The 23,714-nt window shown below is 39.7% G+C and overlaps 1 protein-coding gene across 3 annotated transcripts in view; it reads left to right on the top strand.

Moving 5' to 3' along the window:
* The window catches only part of LOC150085283 (protein RER1-like), a 105,636-nt gene that overhangs the window by 37,092 nt on the left and 44,830 nt on the right, over positions 1-23,714 (top strand). For all 3 annotated transcript variants that reach the window (XM_090373129.1, XM_090373126.1, XM_090373127.1), the window contains one exon: positions 9,611-9,715. In XM_090373129.1, the coding sequence (XP_090229255.1) occupies positions 9,611-9,715 (105 nt within the window). The remainder of the gene's footprint in view (positions 1-9,610; positions 9,716-23,714) is intronic.

Here is a 23,714-nt window from a genome sequence, read left to right as displayed (position 1 = left end):
TTGACATCTCAAAGACTTTTGATCGTGTTTGGCATAAAGGTCTTCTAAACAAGCTTCCATCTTATGGTTTGCCAACTGTTTTTAGTAATTGGTTATCCAGTTTTCTCTCTGATCGCTCACTGAGGGTGATGGTAGATGGCTCTCTGTCTTCTAACTTCTCCACTAATGCCGGTGTCTCCCAAGGTTCAGTTCTTTCCCCCGCTCTTTTCCTCTTGTATATCAATGACCTTCTTCCATTGACTGGAAATCCTATCCATAGTTTTGCCGATGATAGCACATTGCATTCAACTTTCCATTTTGAGAAACCTTGTCCTGCTCAGTCAGCTTCAAGTTCTCGAAAATCTGCTGCCAATTCCTTAAATGCCGATCTTCAGGTAATTCTCCAGTGGGGCAAAGACAACTTAGTTGATTTCAACCCTTCTAAAACTCAAGTCTTGTCTTATATCTCGCAAAAAGGATTCTTCTGCTCCTATGGTTATCTTTAGTGACACTCCAATTTCTAGGCAAAATGATATATCTCTTTTGGGGATTACCCTGACTTGTAATCTCTCTTGGCACAAGCACATTACAAATATTGCTTCCTCTGCATCTAAAAAACTTGGTTTTCTCTTTCGCTCTCGGCGTTACTTTTCTTCCAAACAGCTGCTCGCTCTGTATAAATCGCAAATCTGCCCTGCCATGGAATATTGTTCCCACATCTGGGGTGGTGCCCCCAAAACCTCTCTCAGGCTTCTTGATTCCATTCAGAAGAGGGCAGTTAGGTTAATTAATGATTCATCTCTAACAGAGTCTCTCCACTCGCTTTCTCATAGACGCACTGTTTCTGCTGCATGCCTCTTCTACAGATACTTCCATGGGCACTGTTCTTCTGAATTGGCTTCTATAATTCCCGCTCTCTCTTTCAAAAGAGTCCGAACACGTGCCGCCACCAGCCAACATCCATTTACTGTCCAGCTTCAAACCCACAGAACCAACTTTTCATCTTCCTCATTTATTCATTCAACAGCTGTTTTCTGGAACAACCTTCCTTCATACGTATTTCCTGAAAATTACAATCTACAGAAGTTCAAGTCCAATATCAAAAAATATCTTCTTTCGTCTTCTCAACCTCCAACCCAAGCACGGTACTAAGTACTATAGGTTCTAATACCTCTCGTGTTTGGGGTTCACATAAAAAAAAAAAAAAAAAAAAAATTTCCTGAGTGCAGCTAGCCAATGCATCGATTTGTTTTGAGTGGGTATTTTTTCAGTTGCAGTTTATAAAAAAAATTGTTTAATCCTTATATGTCACCAAAAAGAAAATATGTTGTGCTAATGTTAAAAGACAAAATGATAATAATCAAGGCCTTGAAAAGGAGTGAATCAGGATGTTTTTTGGCAGAGAAATATGATATGGAGTTAGCACATCAACAATCTCAGGCATGAAGAAAAATAGTGAAAGCATTATAAAATTTTCTAATCATCTGATGAACGAGAATGGCAATTTAGAAAATGCAGTAAGCATTATGAGAAAAGTCCAAAATGAAGTTGAATAGGCTGTCTAAAAGTGGTTTATTCAAAAGCAATCTTCTGCACAGCCAATATCTGGTGTTTTATTATATGAAAAAGAAATTTTTTAAATTCAAAATTAAATGGAGACTAGAACTTCAAAGCAAGTTCCTGTTGGCTCAGGAAGTTTAAGGCATGACATGATATTAGAGAACTTGAAATTCATGGAGAAAAGTTTTCTGCTGACATACCTTCAGCAAACACTTTTATAGAAACATTGAAATTGTTTGTAGAGGAAGAAGGATAAAATGAAGACTTCATTTATAATGCTGATGAGAGATTTAAACTGGAAAGCACTCCCCAGCAGAATAGCATTAGTAAAGACACATAATGCAAGAAAGCAAGCTTATATAGCATCAGCCAAAAAAAAAAAAAAAAAAAAGATTATTAGCCTTGTGCCATGAGAGTACTGCACCAGGGTACAAAACAAGCAAAGAATGTGTAACCATAATGGTTTGTGCCAATTCAACTGGCAGACACTAAATGCTGTTGACTCTTATCAGGAAGTCAAAAAATCTTAGATGCTTCAAAAATTGATGGGGAACTCCTTAGTTTCCCACTTATGTATGGTCATCAGAAAAAAACATGGATGATTGGTGAAATGTTCAAATAATGGTATAAAAAAAATGTTTACTATGGAAGTGAAAGAATATCAAAAATCAATTGGTAAAGAGGAAAAAATATTATTATTACTCGATAACACATCCGTTTCCCATCGATTGATAGAATGCCAAAACCAGATTGGCAAAATGGTTATGGTTAGATTTCTTCCACCAAATATTACATCTGTAATACAACCAATGGATCAATGTGTAATGGAAACACTAAAATGCCTGTATTGAAAACAATTCCTTTGATGGCTCTTGTTAGCTGAAGATAATGATGAGGAATCTGTTATAAATTTCTTTAAAAATGGCAACTTAAAGGACTGTTGCTACATGTTAGTGGAATGTTGGAATTCTATAGATCTATAGATTATAAAAATGAGGTGCCAACTCAACATTGTTATGGTCCTTTATGAGAGCTTGAAGAACAGGGTAGATTCCCTCGAAGGACTTAAATTGAGGGGGCCCATCAAGCTGTCAGCTGCTCACATCAATGCCAGAGCTTGCCCTTGAACATCAGGCAACACAGTGGCAATCCCCAAGGCAGAATGCACTGGTCCCACAGGAACTAGTTGTTTTTGGTGACTCTATTGTCAGGGAAATGGGGAATATGTTGTGTAGAAAAGATAGGTGGAACAGGACCTATCTTAAGGGCACAAAAGGTGATATTGTTGTACACGTTAGCATCAATAATATTAAGAGTAGGAGAATGGCGGAATTATTTAACAAGTACAGGTCAGTGTTAAAAAATAGCCACGGTTTAGGGTTGAATTTGAAGGTGTCTGCAATTCAGCCCTGGAGAGATTGTGCAAGGCTGAAGTGGTAGAATTTTTCTCAGCCTGGTCTGTGCTTGTTAACAAGAGAGACTGCTTCTACAGAGATGGAATACACTTAAATAGAAAGGGTGCAAGAATATTTGCTGATGCTAGCGAGGCAGTGTTAACTGGGTCGGAAAACTGCTAGCTTGGGGGAATACACAGCCTAATAGATCAACAGTAGCTGCTGGCAGAGGAGAAAGTGATTCTTGCACTGCTTCTATTGGAATGAGCAGCAGCCTGAAAAAAACAAATGCTGGAGATTTCAGAGACTGCTGGGAATCATTGTGGAACACGTAAATACATGGGCTGTGTTAGGGTAGCTAGGAATAAGAATAGGTGCATGTATACTTGCGTGTCCACCAGTGCTAGGAGTGTAGTAAAGAAATTTGATGAATTTGAGGTGCTGGTCAAAACACCAAAGGCAGATATTGTTGTGATATCAGAGACGTGGTGTCACCCAGAAATAAGGAATGCAGAATTGGAATTTTGGGAGTACAATGTGTACAGGAAGGATAGCCAGGTTAGGAAGAGAGGAGGGGTTATGCTGTTAATTAAGAAACATAAAATCTAAGGAAGTGCATCAAGGTGATGTGGGTAGACAGTGCAGTGTTGAGTCTGTTTGGTGTGATATAAGCACTGGGAAAACCAAGTTGAGAGTAGGAGTGCTATAGGCCTAATGACTCTGATGAGTATAATGAACAGCTGTACAGAGAAATAGTGGGCCAGTAAATGACATTGTGTTATAATGGGGAATTTTAATTTCCCAGATATTGGCTGGCACTTGTGGGTTAGTCATTTGCACACTAGCAGAGCTTTAGTGGATTTATTGGATGATTGTTTTCTACAGCAGCATGTTCGGGAGGCAACCAGAGGGAGTAACCAATCTGCAGATAAAGGAACCACTAGGTGGCAGTGATCACAGTGTGCTGATGTGGGATTTACTCAAAGGAGTAACTACCATCAGGGGTAAAGGGAAGGGTTTTTGCTTTTATGAAGGTGACTATGGATGTCTGAGATAGTTTGTAAAGTCTGTACAGTGGGACCAACTGATGATGTTACCAACAGATAATTCTAAATGTGAAACATTCAAAGAATTAATCTTGGAAGCTACTAGGCTTTTCAAATCTACTAAGAAATATTGTTCAAAGTTTAGGCCTAAATGGATGTCAGATGAACTAATGACATGTGGCAGAGAAGAAAAATGCATGGGATACTTAAAAATTAACAGGTGACACAGAAGCCTGTGGAAGTTATAAGCTGATCTGTAATCAAGTCACAAAGGAGGTAAGGCAGGCCAAGGCAGATTACAAGAAATCTTTGGCAAAGAATGCGAAGAAAAACAGCAGAGTTTTTTACTTATGTAAACTCTAGAAGGAATGGGATGAATCAGATTGGTCCACTTGATATCGATGGTTCAACTGGTGATGATCCTGCTCACGTAGCTAACAAACTGAATGAGTATTTTGCATCTACATTTACATGAGGAATTATTCAGGGAGGGGGAATACCAGAGGTGTATTAAACTATGGTAGTGAATTAAATGATTTTTTAATAACTGAGAGCAGCAAAGTGGAGGAGAAAGTTGAAGATAAACATAAAAAAGGCACCTGTGGTGAATGGAATCTATCCAGTTATATTAAAAGACGCAGCAAAGGAAGTAATCAAACCCTTGACCATAATTATGAGAGCTTCCTTAGACTCCGGAGGTACCCATGGACTGGAGATGTGCAAATGTGACCCCAAATCACAAAGGAGTATCTAAGGGTGACACAAGTAATTACAGACCTGTTAGTTTAACTTCTGTTCTGTGGAAATTAATTCATAGAACTTATCTTGGAAGCTACTAGGCTTTACATACCAACTAAGAAATATTGTTCAAGGTTTAGGCCAAAATGGATGTCAGATGAACTAATGAGGCATATGGCAGAGAAGAAAAATGCATGGGATACTTACAAATTAACACATGACACAGAAGCCTATGATAGATACAAGTTGATATGCAACCAAGTTACAAAGGAGGTTAGGCAGGCAAAGGCAGATTACGAGAAATCCTTGGCAAGGGATGCAAAGAAAAACAGCAAAGAGTTCTTTACTTATGTAAACTCTAGAAGGAAAGGGATGAATCAGATTGGTCCACTTGATATTGATGGGTCAAGTGTTGATGATCCTGCTCAGGTGGCTAACAAACTAAATGAATATTTTGCATCGACAATAACACATGAGGAGTTATTCAGCGAGGGGAATGCCAGAGGTGTATTCAACTCTAGCAGTAAGTTACAGAATCTTGAAATAACTGGGAGTAAAGTGGAGGAGAAACTGTTGAAGATAAACACAAGAAAGGCACCCGGGGTGGATGGGATCTATCCAGTTATATTAAAGGAGGCAGCAAAGGAAGTAAGCAAACCCTTAGCCATAATTATGAGAGCTTCCTTGGACTCAGGGGAGGTACCCATAGACTGGAAATGTGCAAATGTGACCCCAATTCACAAAGGAGGATCAAAGGCTGACACAAGTAATTATAGACCTGTGAGCTTGACTTCTGTTCCAGGAAAATTAATGGAGGCACTGGTTAAAGACGCACTGCAGGATCATTTAGACAAGACTTCAGTTATAGCTCAGACACAGCATGGTTTTGTTAAGGGGAAGTCTTGCCTGACCAACTTGATTGGATACTATGATGCAGTCACAAAAGAACTGGATGCAGGGAATAACTTTGATATTATATACTTGGATCTTAGAAAGGCTTTTGATACTGTTGCACATGGAAGACTGCTACACAAATTGGAGCAGTGTGACATTGGAGGCAAATTGCTGCTATGGATAAAGGGGTGGTTGAGGGGGAGAAGACAGAGAGTGGTAATCAATGGACACTGCTCATCGTGGACTGATGTTATTAGTGGAGTCCCTCAGGGCTCAGTGTTGGGTCCATTATTGTTTTCTGTATTTATAAATGATATTGATGATGGTATATCGGGATTAATGTCCAAGTTTGCAGACGATACAAAGGTTGGCAGGGTTGTCAAGGACACTACTGACACTATGCTTCTGCAACAGGATCTGGAAAGGTTGAGCAGATGGGCTGAGAGGTGGCAAATGAAGTTTAACATTGACAAATGTAAAGTACTACACATGGGAAACAGCAACCCCAGAGCAACGTATCAACTCTATGGTACAACACTGACAGTGGTAGAGAATGAAAGGGACTTGGGGGTGGTTGTGCAGGCAGATATGAAGTTCCCTGAGCAGTGCAGACGGGCTGCAAGAGTAGCTCATGGAGTATTGTCAATGATATACAGGAATTTTTCCAGCAGGGATAAGGAGGTGATTATTCCATTGTATAAGGCGATGGTCAGGCCACACCTAGAGTACTGTATACAGGTCTGGAGGCCTCATTTCAAGAAGGATGTAGAGCTGCTGGAACGAGTACAGAGAAGGGCAACAAGATTAGTGAATGGAACAAAGGGGTGCTCTTACGAAGAAAGGCTTAAGTTTTGCAAATTACAGTGTCTGGAGACTAGGCACCAGCGAGGTGATCTGATAGAGGTGTATAAAGCCTTGAATGGTTTAAGCATGCTCAATGCTGATGGGATTCTTCCTCTAGCTCAGAATAATCACCTGAGAGGGCATAAATTCAAATTGAGGAAAGACAGATGTAGGATAGACGTGCGGAAATTTGCCTTTAGCCAGCGAGTGGTTGGTTGGTGGAACAGACTTCCATCCCTTGTGGTGGAGGTTGATAGCCTAAATAAGTTTAAGGCTCAGCTGGACAGGTATTTTGAACGAACAGAGGGGGTGAAGTGGAAGTGGTTTTTTTTTTTTTTTTTTTTTTTTGGCTGATGCTGCATAAGCTTGCTTTCTTGCATCAAATGCCTCTACTAATGCTAAGGCACCTGTGGTGAATGGAATCTATCCAGTTATATTAAAAGACGCAGCAAAGGAAGTAATCAAACCCTTGACCATAATTATGAGAGCTTCCTTAGACTCCGGAGGTACCCATGGACTGGAGATGTGCAAATGTGACCCCAAATCACAAAGGAGTATCTAAGGGTGACACAAGTAATTACAGACCTGTTAGTTTAACTTCTGTTCTGTGGAAATTAATGGAGCCACTGGTTAAAGAAGCACTGCAGGATCATCTAGGCAACACTTCATTTATAGTTCGGACACAACACGGGTTTGTTAAGGAGAAGTCTTAGTCTGACCAATTTGATTGGATACTATGATGTGGTCACAAAGGAACTGGATGCAAAAAATAATTTTGATACCATATACTTGAATCTTAGGAAAGCTTTTGATACTGTTGCACATGGAAGACTACTGTACCAATTGGAATAGTGTGGCATTAAGGGCAAAATGCTGCTATGGATAAAGTGATGGTTGAGTGGGAGTAGACAGAGAGTGGCGACCAATGTCATTAGTGGAGTCACCCAGCGTTTGGTGTTGGGTCCATTGTTGTTTTCTGTATTTATTAATGGTATTGATAAATGTATATTAGGCTTAATGTCTAAGTTTGCAGACGATATGAAGGTTGGCAGAGTTGTTAATGACACTAATGACAGTATGCTACTGTAACAAGATCTAGAAACGTTGAGCAGATGGGCTGAGAGGTGGCAACTGAAGTTTAACATTAACAAATGTAAAGTACTGCATATGGGTAGCAGTAACCCAAGAGTAACATATCAACTGAGTGGTACTATGCCCTGTGGTAGAGAATGAAAAGGACCTGGGGGTAATTGTGCAATCAGATATGAAGTTTTCTGAGCAGTGCAGACAGTCTGCAAAGTAACTCAATGCGTCTTGTCAATGATATACAGGAATTTTTCTAGCAGGGATAAGGAGGCGATTATCCCCTTGTACTGGTCAGACCACAGATTGTGTACTGTATACAGATCTGAAGGCCTCATTTTAGTAATGTTGAGCTGCTGGAATGAGTACAGAGAAGATTAGTGAATGGAACAAAGGATTGTTCTAGCGAATAAAGGCTTAAGATTTGCAAATTACAGTGTCTGGTGACTAGGCACCTGCGAAGTGATCTGATTGAGGTGTATAAAGCCTTGAATGGTTTGAGCAAGCTCAGTGCTGATGCAATTCTTGCTCTTGCCCAGATGGGACATAAATTCCTGAGGGGACATAAAAATGGAAGTAACACAAATGAAAACATTATAAAAGAAGTCACTGAAACATTAAAACAAATTTCAATATGCAGAGAATGCAATGAAGAAGATGTCAGTGCATGGTTAAATTATGATTTTGATGAACGTGGATTCTAAATTTTGAACAACGATGAAATAATCAAGTCCTTGTCAAACATGGAAGTACAGGAACAGAACTGAGAAGATAATGAAGAGCGAAAATATTGGTCCTTCACATTCTGAAGCCTTCCAATGTTTAGAGGATACTATGAAGTAGTTCCAGAGACAGGAAGAATATGACCAAGACAACTTTTATTTTTAAAAAGTGTGAGTGACTTGGCAGCTATGAAAAGGAGCACAACTTTTAATCAAAAGTCGGTGACTTTATTCAAGAAACAATAATTTTCTTTATGTATATTATTATTATTATTATATAATTATTTATTTATTTTTTAATAAAACATGTATTAAAATTTGTAAAACTATTTTTTTCTTCGTTTTTTTATATAGATTTTTCATTATCCAGATAGATATCTTATATCCCTGTTAAACTGGATAATCGAGTTTTTACTATATTTATATAATCAGCAAAGGTTCCTCTACTTTGGGGACTCCAATTGTTTAGTATATTGATACTGATATTCCAGAATTAATGACAGTCTTAACCCTTTAAACCTACCATTTCTTGCGCCCTAAATGGAACAAATGCATTTCCATGTGCAGCATCTGTGAGACACCTTTTTTATTTTAATTATGAAAAATTATTTTTAGCTTTTTTACTTACTTGAAAATTGTGTTCTGTTAATTATGATTTGCCAAACTTAATTTCAAAAAAATTGAACAAGAATAAGCAAGAGAAAATAATAATAATAAATGTTTTAGTGATTTTTTTTTATGTTTTCAAGGTCCCCAGAATTGAAATATACAGACTTTCACGTGGCTTCTGGTAAATGCAATGTGAACATCTGTATTTTGTCAGCTATTTGCATTTAGTTTCTGCAAAGCCAGTGAAACCAAAGCTCTGTGGCAAGATTATATAGCTCTCACTGGCATCTCACATATGCCATATGCATGACATCTATTAAATGCAAACAAAAACTTGATTTCTTTTAATTTATAAAATCTCAAAACGAAAATAGCAATATATTGTATATTCATTTAGAGAATAATGGAAAGGTGTACAGGAGGATTTGATTTCATTTACAAAAAAATAAAAATAATAATAATTAAAAAAATAAAAAAGCAGTGTCTGTCACATTCCATTTCAGCAGCTGAAGATTAATTAAGATGGCAATGTATTTAAAACTAATTAGTCCAATATCAGATATAGAATTTCATGTGAAGTATCTGAGAGATAAATTAACTATGAAGATATAAACTGTTAAAATTTGGGACTGTAAAATCTTCAGGCATAATTTAACACCAAAGGGTTGAATATATTTAATGTAAAATAAATTCAGTTTTTGAGTTTGAAAATATTTTTAATGTTTATTTCTTTATGTTCTAGCTATATCAGCATTTACTGGATTCATGGACACCATATTCTGCTTTCAGATGGGTTGGAACTTTTGTCCTTTTGTTTCTCTATATGATCCGTGTTTTGTATTTACAGGTGAGTTATTATTAGTTTGATCACTATCTCTATTTTCTCCTTTGTTGATCTTTTATCATTTGTCTTTGTTTTAATTGTTTATCCCTTTGTACAAGGCCATGATTGGGCCACATCTAGAGCATTGGATATAGGTCTGGAGGCCTCATTTTAGGATGTAGATCTGCTGGAATGGGTGCAGAGAGGGGCAACCAGATTGGTGAAGGGAACAGAAGGGTGCTTTTACCTAGAAAGGCTTCAGTTCTGCAAATTGAAGCATCTGGAAACTAGGCACCTGTGGGGTGATCTGATTGGGGTATTTAAGGCCTTAAATGGATTGAGTAAGCTGAATGTTATTATTATTAACTATATGGTGCAGGGAAGCCTGAGGCTTATGCTGCACCAGCAAAAAAAAAAAAAAAAAAAAAAATCCTGAGCCACCCTGAGAGAGAGAGAGAGAGAGAGAGACAGACAGAAAAAAGGGAATCACCAAGAAGAGAAGAATGATAATATCCAGCTCAGGACCCTGGGTGTGCCATGCCCATACTCACCAGATGTGAGCCCCTGGGGTGTGAATGGGATTCTTCCTCTTGCTGAGACTGCACACATGAGGGGACATTTTAAGTTGAAGGATGGTGTGCGGAAGTTTGCTTTCAGCCAGCGAGTGGTGGTTGATTGTTGGAATAGATTTCCATCTGTTGTTGCAGAAGTGGATAGTTTGAATAAATTCAGGGAAGAACTAGACAAATTCTTGGAGCGTAAGGATGGATGAAATGTGTGTGTGTGTGTTTTTTTTTTTTTTTTCTTTTGGTTAATGCTATATAAGCTTGCTTTCTTGCATCATTTGCCACTAATTCCTAATGTATTGGAAAATCCTACTAGAGAGGGTTTTCTGAGCTTGTTTCAGTATTAACGTTAGTTGAAACATTCAAAAGTTATTAATGTTCTGATATTAATTAAAAAGAACATGCTGATAGTTTGTTGTTGAGGGTTTTTAGTGCATCAACTGTTTTTTCATAATGTTCCAGTTTATTTGAATTATTGTGCATTATATCTGTACAGGTATGATCAGGACTGATTTGCATGTTGTGTGAGCTGAAAAACCATGAACAATTCATTGAGGAGGAGGACTGCTCCACGTGCCTAAGATCAGCTGAGTACAAATCCAAATGAAGAGGCCTTTAAGAATTCCACTGTGAATGTAAAATTTGAACCCAAACCTCAAATTTTTTAATGAAAATCCCAAACATGAAAAGTATTAGAATTCATAGTGCTTAGTACCATGTATGCATTGAAGGTTGAGAAGATGGCATTAGACTTGAATTTCTGTAGATTGTAATATTCAGGAAATGCATGTGAAGGGAGGCTGTTCCAGAAAATGGAAGCTGAAGGGATAAATGAGGAGGAAGAAAAGTTGGTTTGTGGGTTTGAAGTTGGACAGTGAATGAAGTTGACTGGTTGCAACATGTGTTTGTACTGGTTTGGAAGAGAGGGGGAATTATAGAAGACAATTCAGAAGAACAGCACACGGGGAAGTGTCAATAGAAAAGTCATGCAGCAGAAATAGAATGTGTATGAGACAGAGTGGAAAGACTTCGTAGGAGATGTTATTAATTAACCTAACTGCCCTCTTTTATGAGGCACTACCCGAGTTGTGGGAATAATATTAGTAGGATTGATTTGAGATTTGTACAGAGTGAATAACTGTTTAGAGGAAAAGTAACACAGAGAGCAAAAGAGCAAGCCCAGTTTTATAGATGCAGGGGAAGCAGTATTTGTGATGTGCTTATGTCAAGAAAGATTAGAAGTCGGGTAATCCCCAGTAGAGATATGTGATCTTGTCTAGAAATCTGAGTGTCATTGAAGATAATCATAGATGCAGAAGAATCACTCATTGTGAGACAAGGCAGAAATGAGTTTTAGAATTATTGAAATTAACTCAGTTTTCTTTGCCCCATTGGAGAATTTCCTGGAAATCAACATTTAAGGAATTGGTAGGAATATTTGAGAAGTAGAAGCTGTTTGTGCAGGGTAAGGTTTTTCAAACTAGAGAGCAGACTGCAATATGCTGTCATGAACAAAAATATGGGCAGGATATCTGGTTAATGGAAGAAGGTCATTAATATACAAGAGGAAGAGAGTGGAAGAAAGAACTGAACCTTGGGAGCACCAGGAATAGTGGAGCAGTTAGAAGACAGCAATGTATCGTCACTCACAATGGGATGTCAGAGAGAAAACTGGATACCCAATTACAAAAAACAGTTGGCAATCCATAAGATGAAAGCTTATTTAGAAGACATTTTTGGCAGACATGATCAAAAGCCTTAGAAATATCAAATGCAGCTGCTTAAGTTTCACCAAAACTTTTCCATTGATGCAGTCCATAGACAGGTAATTAACTATATAATATCGGTGTAGATACACCATAGTTTACCCATAAATTTGAACTACATATGTAGTGTAAAGGCATTGTTTTAATTGTATCTCATATTGTGGGCGCCTTCACAATGAGATACTTCAAATAAATATCGCTTCTCTAGTAGAGAAGGCTACTGTTATTTATTTTCAGTGGATACCACCACCCGGACGATCGTTTCAAAGGTAGTTGGCTTCATCATCAGTGAGTGGGCAGGTACCCTGGTAATGCAACATGCCATTACAGTTGTGAAGTTATTTCCACAACATGAAGGCACCCACAATATGAGATACAATTAAAACGATGCCTTTACACTACATACGTAGTTCAAATTTATGAGTAAACTATGGTGTATCTACACCGATGTTATATAGTTAATTACCTAAACCCATAAGAAATTATGCGTTGTGCATTTCGTCTTCTAATAGACAGGTAACATAAGTCAGTATATCACTAGTGGATCGACATTGATGGAATCCACATTAGTGATTATTGATCAAATGGAAGGTTTCAAGATAGTGGAGTTGGTGGTTATAAATTTCTCCATTACTTTAGAAAGAGTAGAGGTGCAATGGATGATAATTGGCTAGGAGGGATTTGTCACCTTTTTTAGGAACTGGCTGGACACAAGCAAATTTCCAAGCAGAAGAAAAAAACACCTATGGAAAAAGAAAGTGTTAAAAGGTGATGAAGGACAGGAGCACAGGTTTGGGAACAACTGAAGAATTACCATCAGGACCTGGAGCTTTCTTAGCATCACGATTGTTCATAATTCCTCTGACATCCTTTTGATAAAAGGTCACAGTAAGCATTGGGTGGAGTGTACTGGGAATGGTAGGAGGTAGTTTACCAAACTCGTCAGTAAGAGTTAGAAAAACAGTAGGATGCTAGTAAGTTGGATTTATCTTTAGCTGAGGTGGCAGTAGAATCATAAGGTTTTAACAGAGGTGGGAGAGTAGATGGGCAAAAGTTGCAGCTACTAACTTTGTCAGGAGACTAGAATGCTCCCCTACCATTTGGCCAAGAAGCAAGTTTTGTACTCTTAGCCTGTTCAAAATCCAATTTGACTGATTAATAACTGCTTTACAATTGTTGCAAGCTTTGGTGTAGGCAGAAAATGAATTTGGGGATTGTGATGCAAGACAATTGAAATATGCAATATTCTTTTATTTTTTTAGCTTGAACAGTCTTAGTACATTTACTGGAAAACCAAGGTTTAGATAAAGGACAAGATTTTATGGCACAGTGTGGATTAAACGATTTCATCCCTACAAGAATAATTTCCCTGACCTGATCTGAGCAAACATTGACCTCATAAGATTTAAATCAGTAATCGAGCCAGTGAAAAAGAAGAATGGAAATTTTGCATTTTTGTAATGCCAAACAACATGAGGCTGAGCATGACCATAAGAAAAGGCTCCATGCCAACTGGGTTAGCCAGGTGGGTAAAGTGCCTGCCTGGCAACCCGAAGGTTGCAGGTTTGAATGCCGCCTCGTGCTTGGATCAGAGTAAAATGCAAAAAAACTTTGGGAGGTGCATTATGCCCACAGAAGCCGATGTGCCAACAACTAACAAAAAAAAAAAAAAAAAGTGCTCCATTGGAGAAGACCATCAATCAAGTTGTGATCTGAGGTGCTTAGAGGTCCACTCATTTTGACTGTACTTGGAAGGGTTGTTCGCGAGAGAAAGAGCCGGCGCCTCCGTAGCCAGGTGGGAAGGAGCAGCAGTGCGTAGCACACGCTTCTTGATTAGACTGGGGTTCGAGCCCGTCACCACCAAATGTGGAGAATGCGGAAAGGTCAGGGAATGACCACCACATATCCCGGAGCAATATGGCCTTAGTTGCTAATGCTCCTAAAAACCAAATAACAACAACAACAGCGAGAAAAAGATCAAGCGTGTTGAGTGGTTAGGATTGTATGGTATTCTGGTTGGTAAATGAACAATCTGTGCAAGGTGATTAGTAATTGCAAACGTCTCTGCATCCACCTGGGTTCATGTGACTAGAGCCTGAAGCCAGCTGGAGTTGTGAACATTAAAATCACCAAGGAAAATTACCTCATTGTTAGGAAAGTTGGACTGCAGGAAGTAGAGTTTCAAAGAAATTGAAGTCAGATTTCTTAGTGATTAGTGGAATTGAGAGATCAATAGAGGAAACAGATGAAAATGACACAATGGGTAGAGAGATTTTAAGCCAGAGAAGGTCAAAAAGAGGAGATTCCAAATTATTAAGTCTCTGACGAACAAGGAATACTTGGGCAGACATATGCACAAGTACCACCTTTGAAGCGAAAGGAATTGTGTAGCGATTAAGTAGAACAATTGAGGTAACTAATGGTCGAAGAAACCAATAATTGGGATTCTGTCAGAAAAGATAATTGGGGCTTGGCAGACTCTAAGTGAAAATGGACCTCGTTGAGATTGGAGCTGAGACCACGTATATTTGTGAAATGAATGAGGGAGGACGTGTTTGGGAGGTTTGACTGTTTTTGATATATTCAGTAATAAAGAAAAGATGGAGGGAGATATGTATGAAGTAATGAAATTTTTGATATGGCATATACCCAGCCCTTTGACATTGCGTAGTCTCAACAATACCCCCTCACATACACGCTACTCAGGCTCCCTCCGGTCATTTTCTGTCAGATTATAGGCAGTGGGATTATACACTATCTGATCCAGATGCCTTCCAGAGAGTTGCTAATAGGTCCAGTTCAGTGGATGTGTTTGGGATGGGGTGAACACTGTTTTGCAGCTTTGCTGAAGAGACTAGATGGGTTTCACCACTTCAAGCCTCAATAAGCAAAGTGGTGGTATTAAACCAGTCAGTGAGAGTCATCTGCCATCTAGTATTACCTAGTGACACACAGGAGTGGCATTCCTCGGTGTGGTATGGACACCACACCTCGACTTCTGCTTACATTGATTCACACCTAGGAGATCACCTCCAGTATTTTAGGACTTGCATACAGGGGTTATACTAAGGGTTACTACTAGTCTCACCATTGTGAAGGTTCCACAAAATGACCGGACTTCATTGAAATTCGGTCCACTTAACTTAGTTATCACCTGAATATCATTCCCATCAGAATTTTAGACTCCCAGGTAGCAAGCCCCAGCTTGTCATATCGGAGAGATTGTCTGTAACAAGCCTTAAGGACCAAAAATCGAGTCCTTAAGGACTCAATTTAATCGCCTGAAATCTGAGGCAATCAAATTATACGTTAACCGTGAGCTGGCTAAAGGAAAAATTCCATACAAGAAAGTGAACCCTCACTTTCCTTTACAACTCGATCCTGAATTGTGGCTCGATTTCGTCACAAGATTTAACCGTAATCCTATGCCAAACTCAGATCTAGCTCTACTAACATAGCCCATCCAGCAAGAAGTGTTGAACAACATTCAGATTACAAAACAACAGCTGATCGTAGCCATCAATTCTCTACCTGCCTCGTCAACCACCGGTGATGATGGAGTTCCCCAATTCATGCTCAAATGTCTAAGTCCGTACATTATTCAGCCACTTTTAATTATCTTCAACCAGTTACTCTCGAACAAAATTTTCCCACAGCAGTGGAAAAACTATCTCATCAAACCTTTAGCCAAAGTTCAGTCGCCATCGAAACCTAAACACTTCCGACCCATCTCCAACTCCTCCAGCCTACTGAAGCTTCTGGAGAAGGCCTTACTCCCTATCCTCACTAAGCAGATCTTGCCCAGTAATCCAGCCCAAATTCACTACTCCCTTCCAAACAGATCAACGATCACCAATCTGCTAGCCACCACAAATACTATCTTGTCAGCATTGGAGAATAGGCAGGAACTAGCTGTGACTTACTTAGACATTGAAGCTGCATTTGATGCCGTCCAAGTATACCAACTTCTCACTCTCCTGGAATGCCACTTCCAGATCACAGGGAACATATTATGCTTTCTCTCCTCTCTTCTGAATAACAGAGTTATAAAGCTTCATGCAGGAGATCGCACCCTTACTAGATCCGTCACTGCAGGAGTCCCACAAGGAGGGGTCCTTTCGGGCCTTCTGTTTTCATCCATTATCTTCCCACTGGTTGCACATTCTCGATGTCTACTAAGCTATGCGGACGATATCAAGATACTCACTCCCATCATCCCCGGTCAAGACCTAGATCTGGTGAAAGTGGAAATTAACAACACTCTCACCACAGTCACATCTTACCTCTGCCAGTTTGGGCTCAAGATCAATCCTGCTAAGTCCGAATTCATGGTGTATTCATTGAAGCAAACTCCTTCTTCTCTCCAGCCTTCGGTCGGCAACACCCTCATCCCAATTGTGTCCAGCCATCGTGATCTGGGCGTTGTATTCGACCCAAAACTTCGATTCAACGCCCACATGGATATGCTCCTCACACGTGCTTCAAGACTCCGGTGGATAGCAAAACAACATCTCCTTCATATCACAGATAAAAAGATAACCGTGAGGTACATAAGAACAGTTATCTTTCCACCTTTACTCTATGCTGCTGAAATTTGGGCGTCAGCGGCACCGTCAATAAAGAAACCACTCTTTGCCACAGAATTCTGGCTCCTAAAGTGGGCCAACAGGAAACACAATCTTCCAGATCTGATTCGGACCACACAGCTTGCCAACTCTCTCGGAATTCCACGGCTTCCCACCTTAGTCGACGACCAACGCCTCCTAGCAACAGTCAAGATGTTAACAGGCATAATGGCAACACCTTCATTCTGGGATACCTGTGGCTGGAGGATCCCCCCTGCTGCCCTTAGGGCCAATCCCGAGCTCCACTCGCTTTCAGCACGACTCCATCTCTCGGACAGGTTCCTTCCTCAGCAGATGCTCAAGCAAACCCAGGCACTGGACGCCGACCTGAACAAATTCGCTGCTGACCGGACTTACCGAAAAAAAATTATGACGAGTAGGACTAATCAGCAATGACTGATGTATACTTTGCATCTGTTCCTGTCTGATTGAGCTGGTTCTCTTATCTCGATGTTAAGCCAGCTCAAGCAGATTTAACTCTCGTAAGGAGTTCTCTCCTTTGTATTATAATATGTTTTCTGTTTAAAATTACCTTTTTGTAAATTTTTAATTGTTCAATTTTCCCGGAAGTTTGGGAAACTGTAAGCCCCTGGCTTTATGGCCGTGAAGGGTAATAAAGATTATCTCTCTCTCTCTCTCTCTCTCTCTCTCTCTAAAAAATGAATGATAGTGGCAGACCACTCTGATATTTTGAGTTTGGTGCAGTGATGAAATTTTGAGGTTAAAACCAAAATAGAAACAGAACAGTAATTTTATTTTAAAAAATTCAATAGATATGTATTTGGGTAAGATCATAGTAAAGGTCTTAGTCACAGAGAATTGTCCCCAAATGCAAAATAAATATATGGATATACATTGATGAGCCAAAACATTATGACCACCTACCAGATATGATGTTGACCTCCACGTGCAGCCAAAACAGCTCGTACCCGGTGAGGCATGGATGGTACAAGATTTCTAAATGTGGCTTGTGGTATTTGGTACCAACACTTAACCTGCAGATCGGAGTTGCTGTTCCAACACAAATCACAGATGCTCGATGGGATTGATGTCTGGGGAATTTGGGGGCCAGGGCAATACCTGGAAGTCTTCCTCATGTTCCGCGAACCAGTCTCGAACAATCTGGGCAAGGTGGTGCATTATCCTGCTGAAAGATGAAACTGTCAGAGGGGAAGATCTTTGCCATGAAAGGGTGTACCTGGTCAGCAATGATGTTTAGGTGTTTGGTATCCTGAGGGTCTAGCGGATCCTGAGATTAGCATTAGTAGAGGCATATGATGCAAGAAAGCAAGCTTATGTAGTATCAGCCAAAAAAAAAAAAAAAAAACTTCCACTTCACCCTTCCGTTTGTTTGAAATACCTGTCCAGCTGAGCCTTACATTTATTTAGGCTATCAACTTCCACAACAATGGATGGAAGTCTGTTCCACCAACCAATTACCCGCTGGTTAAAGACAAATTTCCGCACATCTATCCTACATCTGTCTTTCCTCAGTTTGAATTTATTCCCTCTCAGGTGATTATTCTGAGCAAGAGGCAGGATCCCATCAGCATTGAGCATGCTCAAACCATTCAAGGATTTATACACCTCTATCAGATCACCTCGCCAGTGCCTAGTCTTCAGACACTGTAATTTGCAAAACTTAAGCCTTTCTTCGTAAGAGCAACCCTTTTTTCCATTCACTAATCTTGTTGCCCTTCTCTGTACTCGTTCCAGCAGCTCTACATCCTTCTTGGAACGAGGCCTCCACACCTGTATACATTACTCAAGGCGTCGCCTGACCATTGCCATATACAAGGGAATAATTACCTCCTTATCCCTGCTAAAAAAATTCCTGTATATCATTGGTAAGACACCATGAGCTACTCTTGTAGCCTGTCTGCACTGCTCAGAGAACTTCATATCTGCCTGCACAATTACACACAGGTCCTTTTCATTCTCTACCACTGTCAGTGTAGTACCACAGAGTTGATACATTGCTCTGGGGTTGCTGTTTCCCATATGTAGTACTTTACATTTGTCAATGTTAAATGTCATTTTCTACCTCTCAGCCCATCTGCTCAACCTTTCCAGATCCTGTTGCAGCAGCAAAGCATCAGTAGTGTCCTTAACAACCCTGCCGACCTTTGTATCGTCTGCAAACTTGGACATTAAGCTTGATATACCATCATCAATATTATTTATAAATACAGAAAACAATAATGGACCCAACATTGAACCCTGAGGGACTCCACTAATAACATTAGTCGACGATGAGCAGTGTCCATTGATTACCACTCTGTCTTCTCCCCCTCAACCACCCCTTTATCCATAGCAGCAATTTGCCTCCAATGTCACACTGCTCCAATTTGTGTAGCAGTCTTCCATGTGCATCAGTATCAAAAGCCTTTCTAAGATCCAAGCATATAATATCAAAGTTATTCCCTGCATCCAGTTCTTTTGTGACTGCATCATAGTATCCAATCAAATTGGTCAGCCAAGACTTCTTAACAAAACCATTCTGTCCGAGCTATAACTAAAGTGTTGTCTAGATGATCCTGCAGTGCTTCTTTAACCAGTGCTTCCATTAATTTTCCTGGAACAGAAGTTAAACTCACAGGTCTATAATTACTTGTGTCAGCCTTTGATCCTCCTTTGTGAATTGGGGTCACATTTGCACATCTCCAGTCTATGAGTACCTCCCCTGAGTCCAAGGAAGCTCTCATAATTATGGCTAAGGGTTTGCTTACTTCCTTTGCTAGCTCCTTTAATATAACTGGATAGATGCCGTCCACCAAGAAGTATAGTAAATAAATTTGATGAATTTGAAGTGTTGGTCAAGACAGAAAAGGCGGATATTGTTGGGATAGCAGAGACGTGGTGTCACACAGATATAAGGAATGCCGAACTGGAATTTGGGGAGTACAATGTGTACAGAAAGGATAGACAGGACAGAAAGGGGGGAGATGTTATGCTGTTAATTAAGAAAAACATAAAATCAAAAGAAGTGCATCCAGTTGATATAGATGAACAGTGCACTGTTGAGTCAGTTTGTTGTGACATAAGCACTGCGAAAGCAAAAATAAGAGTAGGAGTGTGTTATAGGCCTAATGACTCGAATGAGTACAATGAACAATTGTACATAGAAATACAGTGGGCTAGTAAATCGGAATGTCTTATAATGGGGGATTTTAACTTCCCAGATATTGACTGGAACTTGTGGGTTGGTCACTCACACACTAGTCAGACTTTTGTGGATTTATTGGATGATTGTTTTCTGCAGCAGCATGTTCGAGAGGCAACCAGAGAAAGTAATACTCTTGATCTGGTTATCAGCAGTGATCATTCGTGTATTAAGAATTTGCAGATAAAGGAACCACTAGGTGGCAGTGATCACAGTGTACTGATGTGGGATTTACTTAAAGATTTAATTACCATCAGGGGTAAAGGAAAGGGTTTTTGCTTCCGTAAAGGTGAGTACAGTGGGATCAACTGACGATCTTACCAACAGTAAATTCTAAGTGGGAAGCATTCAAGGAATTAATCGTGGATGCCACTAAACGTTTCATACCTATTAAGAAATATTGTTCAAGGTTTAGGCCTAAATGGTTATCTAATGAACTAATGAGACTCGTAACAGAGAAGAAAAATGCATGGGATACATATAAATTATCAAGCGACTCAGAAGCCTGTGGCAGATATAAGCTAGTCTGTAATGAGGTCACAAACGAGGTTAGGCAGGCGAAGGCAGATTACGAGAAATCCTTGGCAACAGATGCTAAGAAAAACAGCAAGGATTTCTTTACTTATATAAACTCTAAAAGGAAGGGGATGAATCTGATTGGTCCACTTGACATCGATGGTTCGACTGTTAATGATCCAGCTCAGATAGCAAACAAACTGAATGAGTATTTTACATCTACATTCACACATGAGGAATTATTAAAGTTTGAAAATGGCAGAAGGTTATCATATTGTAGCAGGATACTTAATGAATTTGTAATAACTGAAAGCGAAGTGGAGGAGAAATTCTTGAAGTTAAACATAAGAAAAGCACCTCGGGAGGATGGGATCTATCCAGTTATATTAAAGGAGGCGGCAAACAACTAAGCAAACCCTTAGCCATAATTATGAGAGCATCCTTGGATTCAGGGGAGGTCCCCATGGACTGGAGATATGCAAATGTATCACAAAGGGGGATCGAAAGGTGACACGACTAATTACAGACCAGTTAGTTTAACTTCTGTTCCGGGTAAAATAATGGAGTCACTGGTTAAAGATGCATTGCAGGATCATCTAGACAAGACTGCAGCAATAATTCAAACACAGCATGGATTTATTAAGGGAAAGTCTTGTCTGACAAATTTGATAGGATATTATGATGTGGTTACAAAGGAACTGGATGCAAAAAATAATTTTGATATCATATATTTGGATTTCAGGAAAGCTTTTGACACTGTTGCGCATGGAAGACTATTGTACAAATTAGAGCAGAATGATATTAAGGGCAAGTTGCTACAATGGATAAAAGGATGGTTAAGTGGGAGAAGACAGAGGGTGGTAATCAATGGGTGCTGCTCTTCGTGGACTAATGTTATTAGTGGAGTCCCACAGGGCTCGTTGTTGGGTCCACTGTTGTTTTGTTTATTTATCAATGATATTGATGAAGGTATATCAGGCTTAATGTCGTAGTTTGCAGATGATACAAAGGTTGGCAGGGTTGTTAATGACAGTAATGGCAGTGTGATACTGCAACAGGATCTAGATAATTTGGGCAGATGGGCTAAGAAGTGGCAACTGAAGTTTAACTTTGACAAATGCAAAGTACTGCATATGGGTAGAAGTAACCCCAGAGAAACGTACCAACTGTGTGGTACTACACTTAAGGTGGTAGAAAATGAAAAAGACCTGGGAGTAATTGTGCAGTCAGATATGAAATTTTCTGAGCAATGCAGACAGGCTTTCAGGGCAGGTCATGGGGTTTTGTCAATGATATATAGGAATTTTGGTAGCAGGGAGAAGGAGGTGATTATCCCTCTGTATAAGGCAATGGTCAGGCCATGCTTTGAGTACTGCGTACAGGTCTGGATGCCTCATTTTAGGAAAGATGTAGATTTACTTGAGCGTGTACAGAGAAGGGCAACAAGATTGGTGAGGGGAATGAAGGGATCCTCTTACCAAGAGAGGCTTAAGTTCAGCAAATTGCAGTGGCTGGAGACTAGGCACCTGCGCGGTGATCTGATTGAGGTGTATAAGACCTTGAATGGGTTGAGCACGCTGAATTCTGATGGGATCCTTCTACTTGTTCAGATTACGAACCTAAGGGGGCATAAATTCAAATTAAGAAAAGACAGATGTAGAATAGATGTGCAGAAATTTGCCTTTAGCCAGCGGGTGGTTAATTGCTGGAACAAACTTCCATCTGTCGTTGTGGAAGTTGACAGATTAAATAAATTTAAGGAGGAACTGGACAGGCATTTGGAGGGAATGGTGTGATTATTTTATTTTATTATTTATTTATTTTTATTTTATTTTTTTTTTTTGGCTGATGCTGCATAAGCTCATACAGTTGCTTTCTTGCATCACATGCCACTACTACTACTACCCCAGGTGCCTTTCTTGTGTTTATCTTCAACAATTTCTCCTCCACTTTACTCTCAGTTATTACAAGATTATCTAGCTTACTGCCAGAGTTGAATACACCTCTGGCATTCACCTTGCTGAATAACTCCTCATGTGTGAATGTCGATGCAAAATATTCAGTTAGTTTGTTAGCTACTTGAGCAGAATCATCAACAGTTGAACCATCGATATCAAGTGGACCAATCTGATTCATCGCCTTCCTTCTTGAGTTGACATAAGTAAAGAACTCTTTGCTGTTTTTCTTTGCATCCCTTGCCAAAGATTTCTCGTAATCTGCCTTCGCCTGCCTAACCTCCTTTGTAACTTGGTTACAGATCAACTTATATCTATCATAGGCTTCTGTGTCATGTGTTAATTTATATGTATCCCATGCATTTTTCTTCTCTGCCATGTCTCATCAGTTCATCTGACATCCATTTTGACATCCACCTTGAACAATATTTCTTAGTTTGTATGTAAAGTCTAGTAGCTTCCAAGATAAGTTCTTTGAATGCTTCCCATTTTGAATTTGCTGTTGGTAACATCATCAGTTGGTCCCACTGTATAGAATTTAAATACTGTCTCAGACCATCGTATTCACCTTTACGAAAACAATAACCCTTCCCTTTACCCCTGATGATAGTTACTTCTTTGAGTAAATCCCACTTCAGCACACTGTGATCACTGCCACTTTGTGGTTCCTCTATCTGCAGATTCTTAATGCATGAAGAATCACTACTGATAATCAAATCAAGAGTGTTACTTCCTCTAGTTGCCTCCTGAACATGCTGATGTAGAAAACAATCATCCAATAAATCCACAAAAGCCTTACTAGTGTGTGAGTGATCAACCCACAAATTCCAGTCAATATCTGGGAAATTAAAATCCCCCATTATAAGACTCTGATTTACTGGCCCACTCTATTTCCCTGTACAGTTTCTTATACTCATCAGAGTCATTTGGCCTATAGCACACTCCTACTCTCAATTTTGATCTCCCAATGCTTATGTCACACCAAACTGACTTGACACTGCACTGTACAGCGATGTCGACTGGCTTCATTTCCTTGGATTTTATGTGTTTCTTAACTAACAGCATAACCCCTCCTCCCTTCCTATCCTGTCTGTCCTTCCTGTAGACGTTGTAGTCCCCAAATTCCAGTTCTGCATTCCTTATATCTGTGTGACACCACGTCTCTGATATCCCAACATTATCCGCCTTTGATGCTTTGAGCAATATCTCAAATTCATCAAATTTATTTACCAAACTCCTAGCATTGGTGAACACGCAAGTATACATGCACCTGTTCTTTTTCTTAGACACAACCCATGTGTTTACTTGTACTGCAATGACTCCCAGCGCACCTCCGTAGCCAGGTGGGCAGGAGCTGCAGTGCATAGCACACGCTCCTTGATTAGACCGGGGTTTGAGCCCGTGACCACCAAATATGGAGGATGCAGAAAGG

The sequence above is a fragment of the Mastigoproctus giganteus genome, chromosome 5 (assembly GCF_048544385.1).
Source record: "Mastigoproctus giganteus isolate SK-2022 chromosome 5, ASM4854438v1, whole genome shotgun sequence".
Taxonomy (NCBI): domain Eukaryota; kingdom Metazoa; phylum Arthropoda; class Arachnida; order Uropygi; family Thelyphonidae; genus Mastigoproctus; species Mastigoproctus giganteus.
This window is presented reverse-complemented; position numbering and strand designations above follow the sequence as displayed.